This window comes from Drosophila busckii, chromosome 2L (genome assembly GCF_011750605.1).
Source record: "Drosophila busckii strain San Diego stock center, stock number 13000-0081.31 chromosome 2L, ASM1175060v1, whole genome shotgun sequence".
Lineage (NCBI taxonomy): Eukaryota > Metazoa > Arthropoda > Insecta > Diptera > Drosophilidae > Drosophila > Drosophila busckii.
The window spans coordinates 3,563,402-3,579,804 of NC_046604.1; the positions used below are offsets into that span (position 1 = coordinate 3,563,402).

General features: G+C 38.7%; 1 protein-coding gene across 1 annotated transcript; it reads left to right on the top strand.

Moving 5' to 3' along the window:
• The first annotated feature begins 2,301 nt into the window (after window positions 1-2,301).
• On the top strand, window positions 2,302-15,691 carry LOC108607862. Its single transcript, XM_033294995.1, is given in 11 exon segments — window positions 2,302-3,106; window positions 8,228-8,427; window positions 8,489-8,807; window positions 8,866-9,654; window positions 9,774-11,047; window positions 11,780-11,836; window positions 12,034-12,072; window positions 12,074-13,246; window positions 13,282-13,513; window positions 13,954-14,085; window positions 14,088-15,691. Coding segments are annotated over 11 exon segments (5,418 nt in total). The 5' UTR covers window positions 2,302-2,385; the 3' UTR covers window positions 14,570-15,691.
• The last annotated feature ends 712 nt before the right edge of the window (window positions 15,692-16,403 follow it).

Genomic DNA, 16,403 nt, shown 5'->3' on the forward strand with positions numbered 1-16,403 from the left:
TTTCAAGCAAATGTAGCCAATAATTTAATAAACTTCAATGTTAATACATAGAAATAGTCGTCGCCATTGATCTGAAATTGTCTTATCGGAAGCGTTGCGCATTCCATCAATACAGTATTTTATATCTAACAAAATTAATCTAATTGTTTTTCGTTAAAGTTTCTGTTATACTTACTCTTATATTATTATATTTTTATTATTATATTACAAAGAATTAACGTTATGCAGCACTAACAACTGCCTAATTTAAATTCAAATTTGACCGCTCACACTGGTTAAAGTACCAATTGAAAAGTCACTGAATATAATTTTCTGTTAACAAACAGCTGATTTAACACTATTCGGATTTTACATTTTCTGTTAATTACATTGTTTTTTCTCTTTACTTTGGCAGCATTTGGCAACAATTGGCCTGGCGTGTGTTTTTTTTTGGGAGGGCAAGTAATTTTCGGTTTTAATAAAGCAATTTGTGCATAAATCATATAATTGAAGTAAAATATAATCAAGAGGCACGTGTAAAAACGAGTGTAACGGAAAAGATACATATTTTAGAAAATTTAAATTGTGACCTTGAGATTATAAGCTTGTATGGATGTACATACGCAAGTATGTATGTATGTGTGTGTACGTTGTTTTTGTTTTATTGTGCGTAAAAGCAAAGGGTGGCTGGTCAAAAAGTGCGTGAAAAGCAGCGCAATAGGAAATGCGCAAGCAGAACCATAATACGGGTTACTGCAAATAATTGTTTGAGTGCTTGTTATTGAAAAGAGCCAAAACAACGAACATTTGCCATTCTAAAATCATTTAATATTCAGTGTCAATGTGTGTGTTTGATAACAAATAAAATCATGCAGCTGGTTGGCAACGCAGGTTTGCTGTTAAAATAACAGTAGTGAGCGTAACAGAGCTGTTTAACATTAGCAACATAACATTGTGTATAATAATACAATAATAACAACAACAAAACGGGAGTTTTTTTCTAAAATAAACTGTTGAACGCGTCGGATGTGTGAGTTTCGCGGACGAAAATTGGAAATATATTTGTTGTATATCATACGGTACGTGTCGTGGTGTATTGCTTGATATGGAAATGTGTTGATAAATGTGGAAAGGTAGCAAAAATCCTTTGTTTTGTTACAATCCAACAATTATCGTTGTTTAAAGTAAAGCTCCCCAGGGAGAGAGTGAGAGCGAGAGAATGAAGCGGGCAAGGCGTAGAGTGCGAGAAAGAATATGTGACGTAATTTAACAAAAGCGAGTGTGTACTTTCAGGTCCCTTTTGGCTGATTGTAATTGCCAATTGCAATTGGCTTTTAATTTGAATTTTACATGCAACAGGCGCACACATGCATACATACATACATTATACGTATACACTGCAAACGTCTCATATGATAGAAAGGGAGAGATACATATAGCGAGAGCGAGAGAAAGACAAACGTGTGGTAAACAAAAATACAAAATGTGCATGGGAAAAATGATAACAACAAAAATGATAACAAATAAAAATAAAAATTAAATAAAATACATGTGTGTATGTATATAAAAATACAAATGTAAAAAGAAGCGGCAGAACACGCACACACGCCTTCGCATGCTCCCGCCCGCAATGTAAATATCAAACAAAAACAAAAACAACAATTAGGTAATGTTTTTACACCATTCTCTTTTGCGTCATCTTCTCGTGCGGTCCCAGAGAGTGAGCGCGCTCTTTTTAATGCTGCTGTTGATGTTGTTTTGCTGATTCCCCTTTTGTTTTGAAACTTTTGAAGTTTTTTTCCTTTACTATATGTATATATATATTTTTTTATATATGTATGTATTTATTTACGATCTATTTAGGATAATAAGTAAATGCTTATTTATATATTTAAAGAGTTTTTTTTTATAGTTTTGGCTACCACTCCTTGGGTGGCCTAAGGAGAAGGTCAAGTGGGTGGTCAGTCGATACATTTCAAATTTATAATAAACCAACGATCGTTTATTCAAATTTCTGCAAACGCTCGTTAAAATGCAAACTTAAAAATAAGATCGTTACTTTCTATACGTCGTGCGTTCCTCAACAAACCGTGTGTTTTGCTAAATATAATTTTCAAAAATATCTTTTACAGTGCTGACCAAAAAGTAAATGCAAATTAAAAAATATAAATTTGTTATGCCAAGCTGTTGCTGTCAAAATCGAGGAAAATGTAAATGCCAATTGCAAGTTGAAGTAAAAAACGGTGTAAATATATATTAAAGTGCATGTGCATGTAGAAAAAAAATACACAAACAGCAAATATCTTCACAAACGACTTTGTTAATAACAACAACAACACAACACACACCTACGGATATATAAAACAAAAAGCAAAAGAGAGAAGAAAAGAAAAACGCTTAGTTACCATGTTGCACAACGACGATGACAATGCCGCGCCAACTGCAACATTAACAACAACAACAACAAATATGGCCCCGACTGAAACAACTGGCAATGGAACGGAGCCAATAATTTCAACGCACCTTGCAAATGCAGAGCCAACAACGGCAACGGGAACAACAACTACAACAGCAACAATAGAAGCAACTGCCTCCACAGCAGCAACAATATGCACAACAGCAACTGACGGTCAACAGGCAGCAGCTCAACCAGCAGCGATAGCAACAATGCAGATGACAGCGACGTCGCAGCCGCTGTCAGCTGTGGCAGAGCGCCCAGAATTAGCGACAACAGCTGATGCTGTTGCTGCTGCTGCTGCTGCGGCGGCGGCCGCGGCTGTTGTTGGCGAGTCTTCAACATTGTCGTTGGATAACGCATTCGATGCTCAGATGCGTACGCAGCAACGACAAAAAATAAAAATTTATCATGGCGCTAAACAAAGCGCCGTATGGCGAACCGATTCGCTAGCAACCAATCCAAATACGGGCTTAATTAGGAGCGATATTGTTGTTGGCAGCGACAACAGTCGAATTAACAGCGGCTGCGCCACAGCGCCCAGTTTGCTGCAGCGCAAGTTCAGCGATGGCTCGTTCAGCGGTGCATCGATGCCGCGTCGCGTCTCATTCCCGGAGAGTGATAAGGAGCTTGTGACGGGCTACCTGGAGCCAGCAAATCCTTGGGAGCACGGTGAGTTAACGCATGCATATTAATTTAATTATACGACTCTTGGCCTTCCAAAAATCTGGACCCTACCGCATTAAAGCGGTTCCAAGCCTATGGGCTAAACAATTAAAGAGCATAAAGCGATAATTTCTTTGCACTGCTGCTTAAATACAATAACATATACACACACATGTACGGCGTATATTTAGCACAATGCATCTAGACTAGTTTTTCATATATTTAAGCGCATATAAATGCGAATACGTGAACTGATAGAGGAATTGATTAGTTTGCCTGTAGTACTATCAGTTAAATGTGTTCATGGTTGTTGCTTTTATTTTTTTATGGCAACTAAAGCAAACACGGAAGTAAAACTTGAGACAACTGTTGTCTGAATTGCACTTCCTGTGATTTATTTCAATTAAACTGTTTAATTTGATTATAAATTCAAGCAAAAGAATTGCGAACAACACAAAGCAAGTGCGAAAAGGACTAAACAAGTCGAAAAGAAAATAAATACGATCATGCAGCCAACAAGTGCACAGCAAGAGCGCGAGAGAGCAAGCGAGAGAGAGAGAGAGAGTGAGAAAGCAATTGCGAACGCGTGGGAGTAGCTGTCAGACCAATTCAATAAAGTGCGCAAAAATATTTGTATGCATTGCATTGTGTTGTGTATTTACATTTCTAGATTTCCTTTTGCGTATATCGTAATGTTTAGCAGAACAGCAATCGTCATCAGCTGTTGTTGATAATAATAATAATAATAATAATGGCAAGTTGTTTATTTTTGACATTTTGTTGTTGCTGCTCTACTTACATATTTTAGTTGTCGCTCTGTCTACGGCGTACAAAACTTAATAATGCTGCACATTGTTGACATTTGACAATTGTGTAGTTGCTTGTCTGCCAAGGCGCAGGGGGAGGGAACTGTAAATATCAATCAATATATATATAGGCGCTGTCTATTGTCATGTCACTTTAGCCTAGAAAAAAGTTAAATCAAACAATCTTTAAATTAGCTTATATCATGTTCATATAAATAGCAGCATCAAGTAACTTAAATAGCATTATATCTTTGGATTATTGATATTACTTATCACTTTGAAAATACTACGCTTATAAATTTATGACTTTTTCTGCTTTGGATTGCCATTAGTTGTTTACTATTTGTTGTGGCTTGCCTTTGATTTTGTTATACCCTCTATACATTTCAACAAATGTCTGTCTGTCCATTCGCGTTGCTTTAATAGCAGCGATAAAGTCAACAGCAACAAAAATCACTGATAAGATAATGAATTCGCCGATTCTACAAATTCAGTTTTGGAATTGTTTTCGTCTATAGGTTTATTTTTTTCGGATTTATGCTCTACTGCTTTTTACTGTCTTCGGACTTTTTTATATATGTATTTGCCGGCTTTAGCTTTGTATTGCGCTTTGTGCTGCTCGTTTATCGGCAGTCTGTTTTCTTGCCGAAAAAAAATGCTATAAATTATATGAAATGATTACGTTTTTGTTAAACGTGTTTGTTGTTATACATACATATATACAATCGTATATACTATAGCGTATACATATCTATATTTTGTATTTGTTTGTGTCAATTTCTTTTCTTGTCTTTGCTTATACATATCTTTGTTTACGCGAGTTGCTGCCGTATTTATTCTTCTGCCTCTATTGTTCCTTGTTTTGTAGGTGTAATAACTAAGTGAGGTCATCATTGTCACTCTAAAAAAAAAAAAAAGAAAAAGATTAAAAAACTTTGAACGCCAATTTAGTTTAAGGGAGTGCAAAACAGAGCTGACGAAATTCGCAAAACTCATAGCTTTGTTTATCGACATACAACAAATATATATATATATATATAAATGCATATTTAACAGATTATAGCTTTCTTAACAATAAAATATTTTAAATTACGCATTTATATAGGTTAGTTGCGCTTTTCTTGCATAAAAATGCAAAATATTTGCGTTTATTTACCAAAAATTGCAAATTCAGCAGAATTTTCACTTACAAATGTATATATGCCATATATAGCTAACAAAATATGATAAACAACATAACACGAGCTGACTTAATGCACATTTTTTTAAGACATACAATTAATGAAAGCAATTTCAGTCAACAAAGCTATATTATTAATCTTTTTGTAAAATGTCACTTGTTTGTTATTGCGGAAATAATTCTCAACATCTATCAAATTCATATATATATCTTGAGTTATTATTTTGCTAAATTCCATTACATACATTATTTGTTAATTTTTCTTTCATAATTGAGCTTTTAATCGTGCAACTCGTATATCATATGATTTAGGACTACAATAATGATAAATGAGCGCACTTCAATTAGTTTGCTTGATTATAGCAATAAATGCGATAAGAGTGGGTGCGAAAATATGATTTAATTGTTATACATATTTAAAGTAAATAATGCATGTTAAGATACATATTTTTAAAATTTAAAAGTACTGCCATTTTTAAAAATGTTTGTATCGCAACAAATTCATTAAAGCTTTATATATTGCCGCTGATCAATTAGCTTTCAACTTAATAAATTAACAACTTGCTGGCAATTTATTGTCTTAGCTGTTGATATATAAATATATTGGTATATTTATGTGTGTGTTTTTTAGCTTACATTTGGGCTTATAACTGTTGCCAACTCAGTAGAAGAGAACAAGTTTCTAATACATTGTAAAATGTTTAGCAACAAATTAATTTCAATTAAATTGTAGCATTTTGCGTTTGAGTTTGCTTTGCTTTTGCCTTTGGCAACACGATAAGGCAGCCAAATCAATAGAGTCATAAAAAATTGAAAGCCATTTAACAGAGCAATTGCTAGAAAAACAATTACACTTATACACAGGTATATATATATGCATATGTGTGTGTATGTAACACTATTTATTAGTCAGACAGCCGTTTATTACTATGTATACCATAGATCGATAATTGAAACAGCAATCATTGTTACGCATAAATAATGTAAAAATGGTTTAATGTTATCAATTTGCAATGCTATTAAAAGATATTTTATTTTTTATTTAACAGATATTCTATTTATTCTTAAGCACATTGACTTTTAAGCTATTCGAATTCCAATTTTCGAGTTTGATTCTTAGGCTTACAATAAACAAAAACGTTAATTGGTATAATTTATGCGCGAATGTTTGCTCAAGTAAATTTTGTTTGTTTTATAATTTAAGAATCATTTATAATTGGCTTTGATGTTTTTATTTTTGCATAAAATATGCCGCTTTTTGCACGCTGATATTTATTTTTTCTATGATACAATTTTTGTATTTTTAACTTGAATAATCCCATATATGAATCAATCATTATTAATTTTAATTTTTAGCTGCCTAATTAAGACTGTGAAGCAAGATAAATTGCAATTTAAATACACATTTAATAAAGAAAAGTATATTTATAACGTTCAGTCAATAGAAAATATTTTTATCAGCTTTGAAATTATTTACAATTAACTGCAAACATGAAAGCAAAAAAATAAATATCAAATTGTTAGCCGGTCGGTCGGTCGTCACTTTGTCTGCCAGCGCAAAAGCAAAAAAAAAAAAAAATGATATACTATGTACTATATATAGAATAATAATTCTTAGAAATATTTGCTAGCGACTGATTCATTTCACAGATGTTGACTCTGAGGACAGTGACTATAAAAACTGACAGACTGGCAACAGTTTTGACTGTTTGCCAACTATATAAAAAAAATAAAAGAGAGCATTGGTACTTTGAGAATTTGTTGTCACAATTTTTGTCAATTTCAGTTTTGTATTTTGTGGTGGCATTAAATGTTGTCATTGAATTAAAATGAAACGTTTAATTACCTGCTCAGCTGAGAATAGATAATGCAATGATAGATTAATTTGTTTACGTTTTAGCCATGAGAAGTATGCGGTATGTTGGCAAGAACTATTTTTAAGAGACAATTTCTTATTTGCACTTGGCATTTTGGCACAATTTTCGCTTTGCTAAGCAACAAGCAGAAATATAATTTTAAATAGTACAACAATTCGCAACGCCCCCAAAACAGAAGCAGAAACAGAAACAGAAACCAGAAGACATTTTGGCCACTACTATTATTTAGCCTAAGTAGATCAAAAGCTGTCTTGTGCACTTAATATATTATTAAATTATGGCAAACATCATTTTATATTTAGACAACATATATTTGCTAGTTAGTTGTGCACTTGTGCATGTCAAGCTAAATTATATAGATAGATATGTGTGTGTGTGTGTGTGTGAGTTCCGAGTATGATTCGTAAATTACAGACTCACGACTTGTGAGTGGAAATGCCGCAATTTCATTTGCTTGACATTTGCTGACAATTTGTCTATATTGCTCACTTTTGCCGACACTCAGCATTATAATCATGATGATCATGCTCAAGATGCGCATCATGCTGTTCTTGATAATGAAAGCTGGGAAAGATTCGCACGCGCCGCCAGTTGTCAAATACCAACGATATAATATGTTTATATAGTCACGCATTTGACTTTGATAGATGAAGCGCATACCTGTCATTTTTTTCAAAAATAATGTGCTAGAATTGAAAATTTATAAGTATATTTGACTGATAAATTTAACAGATGAGCATGAAAATCTTTATAACTATATAGATTAACTTACTAGCTGATGACTGATTATACTTTGATTGCTTATGCTTTTATTATTGAAAGCGTATTTATTAGTTGTGCATTGCCAGTTTTTAGTTATGTCGGCGTAATTGCTTTGAATCTATCATATTGCATGCCAGAGTTAAAACTGAATAGTTTATTGACTCAACAATGTGGCTGAGACAAATTATTACAATTTTGAATAAATATTGCAGCTGAAATTAGATTTTAAAAGTATTCTTATTGCACAATTCTTTAAAAATAAAAATGCAGTCTAAATGAATTATAGCTATACTTTATTTTTATAGATAAATGGCAAGCATATATACTCATATCCAATCAATCTAACAAAACTGACATATTTTGCACAAACTCGAGCAATTGACGTCAGTATTTGTTGCCGGGTGCTGCAAGTTTTTGCAATCGATTAAAATATTGATTTAAAAGCTAACGAAATTGTTTGTAAATTCAGTTTGTTACTCATATGTTTTTAATTGCCTTGCAGTTCGTCAGGTGTGGAGCATAAATGAAATTACGGATCTGTATTTGAAGTCATGTCGCAAGCATCTAACACAGCCCATAAAGAACGTCCTAGACCATTTCAAGGCATTGGATCTAAAGCAACCAAGACAGCCGCTGCTCTCGCTCAAAGGCGTACAGCTAACCCCCAACGATTGTGAGCCACTCGAGGAGATATTCAAGCGGGTAACATAAGCGCTGCTCCAAACTCGCAATAAGCTAAACTTTAATTTCTAATTTGCTACAGATACAATACAAAGCAATTGACCTGTCCGAGTGCCCGCTGACCGAGAGCTGCCTGAGCGCGCTATGCCAGATGATTGAGTACTACGAGGCTGCCAATGAGCTGGACATAAGCTACAACAAGGAGCCGATGACAGTGCGCGGCTGGGGACTCTGCACTTATATGGTGCGTCGCAGTCAGGAGCTGCAGCTGCTCAATGCCGAGGGCAATCAGATTTCCAAAGTGGGCGCAGAGAATTTGGGCGGCGCATTAAGCAGCTCCAATCTGCATACGCTAAAACTGGAGCACTGTGGGCTCAAAGGACCGCCACTGACCAATTTCTGTAAGTTGTGTTCAGTTATAAACAAACACAATTTAATGCATTTTATTTATCTGAGCAGGCTGCAAGCTGTATCACAACAAGGTGCTCAAGGAGCTGTGGCTGGGCTACAATGATTTGGACTGCACGGATGCGCAGCATATTGCGGACATGCTGCGCTTTAATCACAGCATCGAGCTCATCGATATAAGCAACAACAATGTGCGCGATGAGGGCGCCATGTATCTGGTGCAGGCGCTCATTTCGCAGGCTGCAGAGCTGGAGCGACGCAGTGGTCTGCCGCTGCAGCGTGCGCGCGCCATTGAGGATGATGAACCAGTATCGCCCACAGAGCCAGCAGCACCAGCAGCAGCTGCAGCAGCTGCAGTGGAGTGCATAGCAGAGTCTGCTGTCAATGCAGCGCCAGCGCTGGTGGAAGTGCCGCCAGTTTGCAGCGCGCCAGAGACAGAGGCAGTGTGCAGCCCTAGCATAGAGCCAAATCTACTGCTGGATGTGGAGAACGATATGGATGATGATAATACGGAGGATACAGTGCGCACTTTGCGCAATGGCAATCAGAATGCAAGTGGACAGTCGATGCTGGACAAGCTGCTGTCCATGAACAGCGACAGCAGCAGCGAGGAGGCGCCCTCGAACATATCCACCGATACGCTGGCTGCCTGCAATTCCGAGGACATTAGCGAGATTAGCAATGAAGTCTATGAGGCCAGCAATAAAGTACAAACCACAACAACAACAACAGCAACAATAGCAAATGAAACTGCAGCAGTGGAGACTGGCAGTGAAAATCTACAGCAACATGAAGAAGTTAAACCAGAGAATGGTTCCCCAAATGAACGCAACTTATGTGGTAATGATTATAATGTCAAGATCAATATAAATTGTATAGCGATATCTATTTTGATTATCCAAGTGTATATTAAAGTCGAATTTGTATGCCCAACTAATCTTTCTTCTTCTTTTTTGCAGATATTACTCCCTCAACAGAGGCTAAAAACGTTGAAACCCCCGAAACCTGTGTACAGAATAACAATAATGCCCACAACAATACTAACAACATTAACAACAACAATAACAACAACAACAACAACAATAATCTGCATGCAGCTGCTGCTGCAGTGGAGGAAGCAGCAGTCGCCGCCGCCACTCCGCCAGCTGAGCCTGCTGCCGCCATTTATGAAGTGACCGCTGAGGAGAGCGACTGCATCAATGCAGCGGGCGCTGCCAGCAGACCGCTGGACATGAACAAGAACGCCAAGGCGATTGGCGATGATTTCGAGGATACACACAGCATGGATTCGGCTTTTGAGAGCGCTTCCGAGGGCGATATAAGTCGCCATCTGCCCGATGAGTTTAGTCGCTTGTCTGTGTCGTTGGAGAGCACACGTCTGGATGATATGCCCAAGGAAATGGCCATTGAAACAGGCACCATAGCCAGCGAGTCCACCGAGTGTCTGCTAGTGGCCGATGAGGCAAATGCAATGAGCTCTACTCCCACGCCGGAGCCGCTGGTGCCCAAGGTAACAATTGCGGCGGATTGTCTAACTGCTGTTAAGGACAAAGAGCTTAGCAGCAGTCCCTGTGCTAGTCCCACGCCCACACCACCGCCGCCCTCCACCTCGCCGGGCGGCGTTAGCAGCGGCTTGCGACGCACCGAGTCCAGCTGCGCGTATCTGAATCAAAGCACACGCAATCACTCGCAGAGCTCGGAGAGTCTGTGCAGCGATAACTCGCTGGATGGCAACAGCAGCAGCGTCGCCGATCCGCAGCTGGCCGAGAAGCTAACCAAGAATGACACGCTGTCGCGGCGCCAGCTGGTGGATGCCACATTGGAGGCAGCCAATCGTGCGCCCAGCGGCCTGAAGGCGCTCACGCTCTGGAGCAATAATCTGACCAAAAACTGCGGTCCCTGCATTGCCGAGTTACTTGCGCGCAGCAATTCGCTGGAGCTGCTCAACATTGGCAAGAACTGTTTGTCCAACGAGTTTGTGGGCAGCATCAAGGATAGTTTGACCAAAAATAATACGCTCACCACGCTGGGATTGCAGAGCGCGCATCTTAGCGCCAAGGGCATCGAGACGCTTGCCTCCATTCTCACCTTTGGGGGCAACAGCAAGCTGCAGCGCATTGACATACGTGACAATAAACTAGAGGTGGAAAGTCTGAACATAATCGCTGAGGTGCTCAAGTCCAACAAGACCATTACCCAAATCGATATCAATGATGAGCCCAAACGTCTAACGGTAAGTTGCAGACGCAAGCCCAAAAATTGTGTACACACTATGAGCCTAAGAACTTGAAAGGCATTCAACGCGTTGCCGAATTTATGCATATTAAATAATGTACATAGCATTAAATTAGTACTGGAAGCTCAAAATGTGCAGCTCATGTTGTAGACATGGGGTTGTTGACTTGGCTTAAAGCAAGGATTAGAACCATAGCGGTTGAGTAATGTTCAGTTACTCAAACTAAAGAATGAACTAATCATTAATAAACGATTATAATCGAGTTCGTTCATTAAAAATAATGCAAACAAATTCGCAATAGTGTGCAGATTCTTAAACATAAAAAATAAATCAAATCAATATCAAAGTAGACTAATGTAAGAATTCTTTTATGAACTTAATTAATTAGTTATCGTAATTCTTACACCAAAGCATTAAATTTTAAAAAATCGTTTACTTGTAGTTGAGACTCAATTAGGCAAACATTTTAACAATAGTAAAATCATAAAATTGCAAAATGATTTATTTGATTTCAATTTAAATCTCACATGTTCAATAATCATTGCCTTAAGTCCAAGTTGTAGTTGTTTCTAGTTCTATGTATTTATATCTATGTGTGTGTGTGTGTGTTAATTATTACTTAATTTAAGTTTTGTTAATATTTGTTGTTTTTAATTTTTTTGTATTATTGTTGTTACTTGTTTGTTGTTGTTTGCCAAACTATATCCCCACTCAATCATCGCCCAAAAGTTGCCCATTGTGCCGATAGTACATATAGAACCGCCTACGCCAATGCCACAGGACAGCGTAAGTAAAGTCAAGCTCATAATCCTTACTATGACTCTCTTTCCTCTCTCTTGCGCTCTCTTTCTAAGCTTGGCTTGCTTAAGTTCGACTAATTATTAAAATATCAGCAATACACAGCAAATAATTTGTTAGCACTTTTTTTTGGTTTATGTTGCTTGAGTGTAAACTAATTGTGTCTGCTCTTGTTGCTCTTGCAGATTGGCAGCGATGCGCATCTGGACTATACGCGTGTGCTGAGCCACTGTGCGCTCCATGTGCTCGCGCAATGAGCAAATGCAGGCGCAGGAGCTGGAGGCGGCCAATGTGGGTAGTAACAATGCCGGCGGTGGCGGCATCGGCGGCAGCAGCAGCGGCGGCGGCAACAGCGCCAACATGAACGGCAACAGCAGCGGCATGCTCAATCGTGTACGCAGCGGTTACTACTTGGGCTCGCGGAAGATATCGCTCACATGCCACAGTCGACCGCTGGTTGATCCGGCAACGGGCACTGTCTCCGCTGCACATGCAGTAACCGCCCTGCCCACGCCCGCTGCCAAGCTGGAGATTAAACGCAAGACCAATGCGCGCCTGCGTTCGCCTGGTCCCAGTCCGCCAACGATATCGCCCTCATCGTCGCCCAATCGCAGTCGTTTTCATGTGTCGCGCGTCAATGAAGTGGCCAGTCCATTAACCTCGCCGCTGGCAGCGTTGCCACCAGCGCCGCCACAGCAGCAGACGCCAGCCAGATACACCAGCAGCTGCATGTCCATACCGACTGGCGGTGGCGGCGGCGCTGCTGCTGCTGTTGCTGGCAGTCAGAGCAGCCTGCTGAGTGCCATGCCCACGTCGAGCTCACTGCCCTCCATGGCAACGGCTACTTCATCCACGCAAACTATTAAACGCTTATCGGTATCGCCGCGTTCGCGTTTCCATGTCTCGCGCATCTACGAGGATCAGCAGGTGCCGCTCTGCAGCCGCCAGTTACCGCCCATTACGCCACATACGCCACCCATCAATCTGCCGCCCACGCCAATGCTCAAATCAGCACGCAAAGCAGCCGCCGAAGCTGCTGAAATGGAGGCAGTAACAGCTGCTGCTGTCGCTGCTAAAACAACATTGCCTATCAGCAGTGTAATCATTGTGGAGCCACCAGCAGCAGCACCAATACCACCGCCCCAAGTCGTTGAGAGTGACAGCCTCGACTACGCACAACAACAAGAGCAGCAGCAACAGCAGCAACAACAAAGTACAAATGTTGGCTTGACCATGTCGCCACAGAAACTATCGCCCAGCACCAATTCATCCAGCTCATGCAGCACCTCTCCCATATCCAGTGCCACCAATAGCAGCAGCAGCAGCTGCTCCAGCACTATCAGTTCCACCTCCAATGACAGCTCAAGCATCGCTCAGCAAGCCACAGCACCACCTACCATCACCCACCAGCAGTCGTCAACGAGAGCAACAACAAAACTTGTCCCTTAGCCTTTTTTGGTGACAATGATATAACGCTAACCAAAGAGTCTGCCGCTGGCGTCATGGCATTAACGGATGCGCAGCCAACAGCAACACGCGCACGCAAATCCTCCTGGATAGCAAATCCAACGACTGTGGACAAGCTGCTCACACTGTTCAATCCGAGCATTTTCCAGCGCAGCAGCTCACCGGACTTGAAAGCCGCCAATACAAACAACGCACAGTGTTAGTCTCATCAACAACAACTTTATATTCATTTATTTTAGTTTACATCTAATTCATAATAAGTACGCATTGCTAGAAAGTTGTTTGAATTCGAGTTTTATATTAGATTTTAGCTATCAAATTAGCAACTAGATTTAGCAATTAGTAGAAAGAATGTACTACAATTCATAGAATTTGTTGTATTTCCATGTACACAGTAAGCTATATAGAATGTAAATAATATAGCTTAGAGTGAAGACATAGAATTAGACTGATGCCATAATATTCTAAATAGTGTAGAACAAAATGAGATATTTTCAAATATTTTGTTGAATACTTCAACATTGAAAGTTAAGTTAATTCAAATAATTCTTTAATGTGAGCAACTCTCTTCTTTTCTATATTGTAACTTATTCATGCTAATTTTGAAACTGTACTTATATATGGTTTTTTACTCACAGCTACTACCACAACGAGCGATGGCACAAACGTGGCTCTGCGTAAGACTACGCCACCGGCTAAATTCAATGACAACACGGCAGCAAAACCAGCAGCACAGCAACTGGCCACGGCGAGTGTTGCTTCTGGAACGTCGTTGTTGACACAGCGCGGCAGCTGCGCGACTTTAGCAAGCAAGTGTTTCGACAGAATCTATCCTTCAACAACAGCGTAGGAGGCAGCGGCGGTGGCGGCGGCGAAGGTTTGGCCAGCGCTACTGTGTCAACTGTGCAGGATGGCAGCGCAACAGGAGCAGCAACTGTAACGTCAAGCAGCAACTTGGGCGAATCGCCCACGCACAGCGAATGCAATGCAGCGCATATGCCGCTGAGCCTAAAGCGTGAGCTCAAGGAGAACATATCGCCGGAGCATACCATAAATGAGGAGACGCTGCACACGCTGCAGAAACTCTCGCGTGTCGAGGATGTAACGCTCAAGGCGGAGGCCAATACCGAGCTGGATGACATTGAGATAGTTATGCACAGCGAGCTGGCCGAGTGTATGCCAGAGGCAGAGACACAATCGCAGTCGCAGTCGCAGTCGCCGGCACAGTCACAGGATGGAGGAACGCAAGTTTAGGCTTAAGTGATGTGTGTTAGCAATTTGACAATGTTGAGCGGCAAGACAGTAACACCCACCCAACACCACCCACCAGCAGCCAACTAACTCAGCATTCCCCACGTAGTGCAGCACAGCACACAAAGTCACATACTCTCTATTTAGCTTGCTCTAGCAAAAAACTTATCAACAGTCCCACTGAAAATATAATAATGGGCTACACCAGCACACACAAAAGTACACACACACACTAACACACAAAATTTGTTTCAACACATTATTATAATTATTTTTGTTTAAACTCTTATTAAGTTTTAACGCATAACTATGCAAATATATATTTTAACAATGAAACACACCTAATTAAGGCCAGCTAACTAGGCTAATACACACACACACACACACATGTACACAGATTGTGAATTAATATTTGGGCAAATTGTGTTGTTAAAAATTCAAAGCAGAATATATTGCAATTGGCATTTGAAAAGTTGTATGTGCAATTAGAAATCATGTACTTAAAGCAAATTGTAAATCTTATTTTTGTTTACTTAATGCCATAGATAATTTTTAACTGCGCTTAGCTTGGCAAGTTTGTAACGCAATTATGCTTCACTAATATGTACAGACACACATACATACATATAAATATATATATATTTATAAATATATTGATTGTATATTAATACCCACCAGTCAAACTGTAGGCAATGTTAAGTTCAAATGATAACGTGCAAATATTCGTACATTCTTACACACAAGAAACAAAAGCTAAAAACAAAACCCAAAATAAGTCCAATTGATCTCATTATGTGATATTTGTTGTAGTTGCCCCCCAGAGCGTTTACTGTATTCAAAGCGTAGCACGCTCTAAGCGAGGCAAACTCAAAACCCCAAGCGCAAACAAAAACATTCAATATATATATACACACACACACAAAACACACACACATATAGTTTATACTATATGTTCATATTCTTAAGGCATAACACTGCTTACAATTGTTTGCTAAGCGCAGCTGCAACTTTTCATTTGGCCAATTGATTATCTGATAAATTTAAAAATTAAACTATAACATATACATATGCAAGCATAAAACATACATAAATCTATACAAATATATAAACTTAGCATTATGTGAAGAAAATTCTTTGTAAATATCGCGTCTATAACTATATATATATATATATATTGCCCGTAACTACACAATTAAAACTTTATTTAGTTTTTTCTTATACATACACACGTATAATTTTTGTACCTTATTATTACGTTTTGTTGTTAATTAATGTTGCACAGTGTAAGCTGCAAGTACTTTGTTTTTGTTTTATCGTTTAAACGACTTTCTTTGTTTATTATCTGCAATTGACTTAAAACATTTCTGCGTACTTAATTTACAAATCAATTAATTAATAATCGATTAATTTTCCGTTTGCTCAATTGGCATTTCGAGCGTACTTACATGCATACCTACATACTATTTCGTCATAATTTAAGCTCATATTTAGTTACAACAAAATATTAGTAAACAACAACAACAACTATTGAACGGAAACTACTAAACATTTACCGAATAAAAACATTTTCAAAGTTGTAATGAAGTCAAATAATTAACAAATATGTGTTTTATTATCAATTGCATACACATGTATGTTTTGGAATGGGAATATTGCTTTTCTGTACTGCAGAGGGCTCAAGAAAAGATGGCCGTTAACTGAAGCTAAGCTTCAAAATAAATTTCCCTAAAATTGCCTTTTGCATGCCTAGGGATATTTATGTTAGCGCGTTGAAAACAATTACATTGCTGCTAATTATGCTGTTGAGCCTAATATATTAAACGATTTTATAATTGAA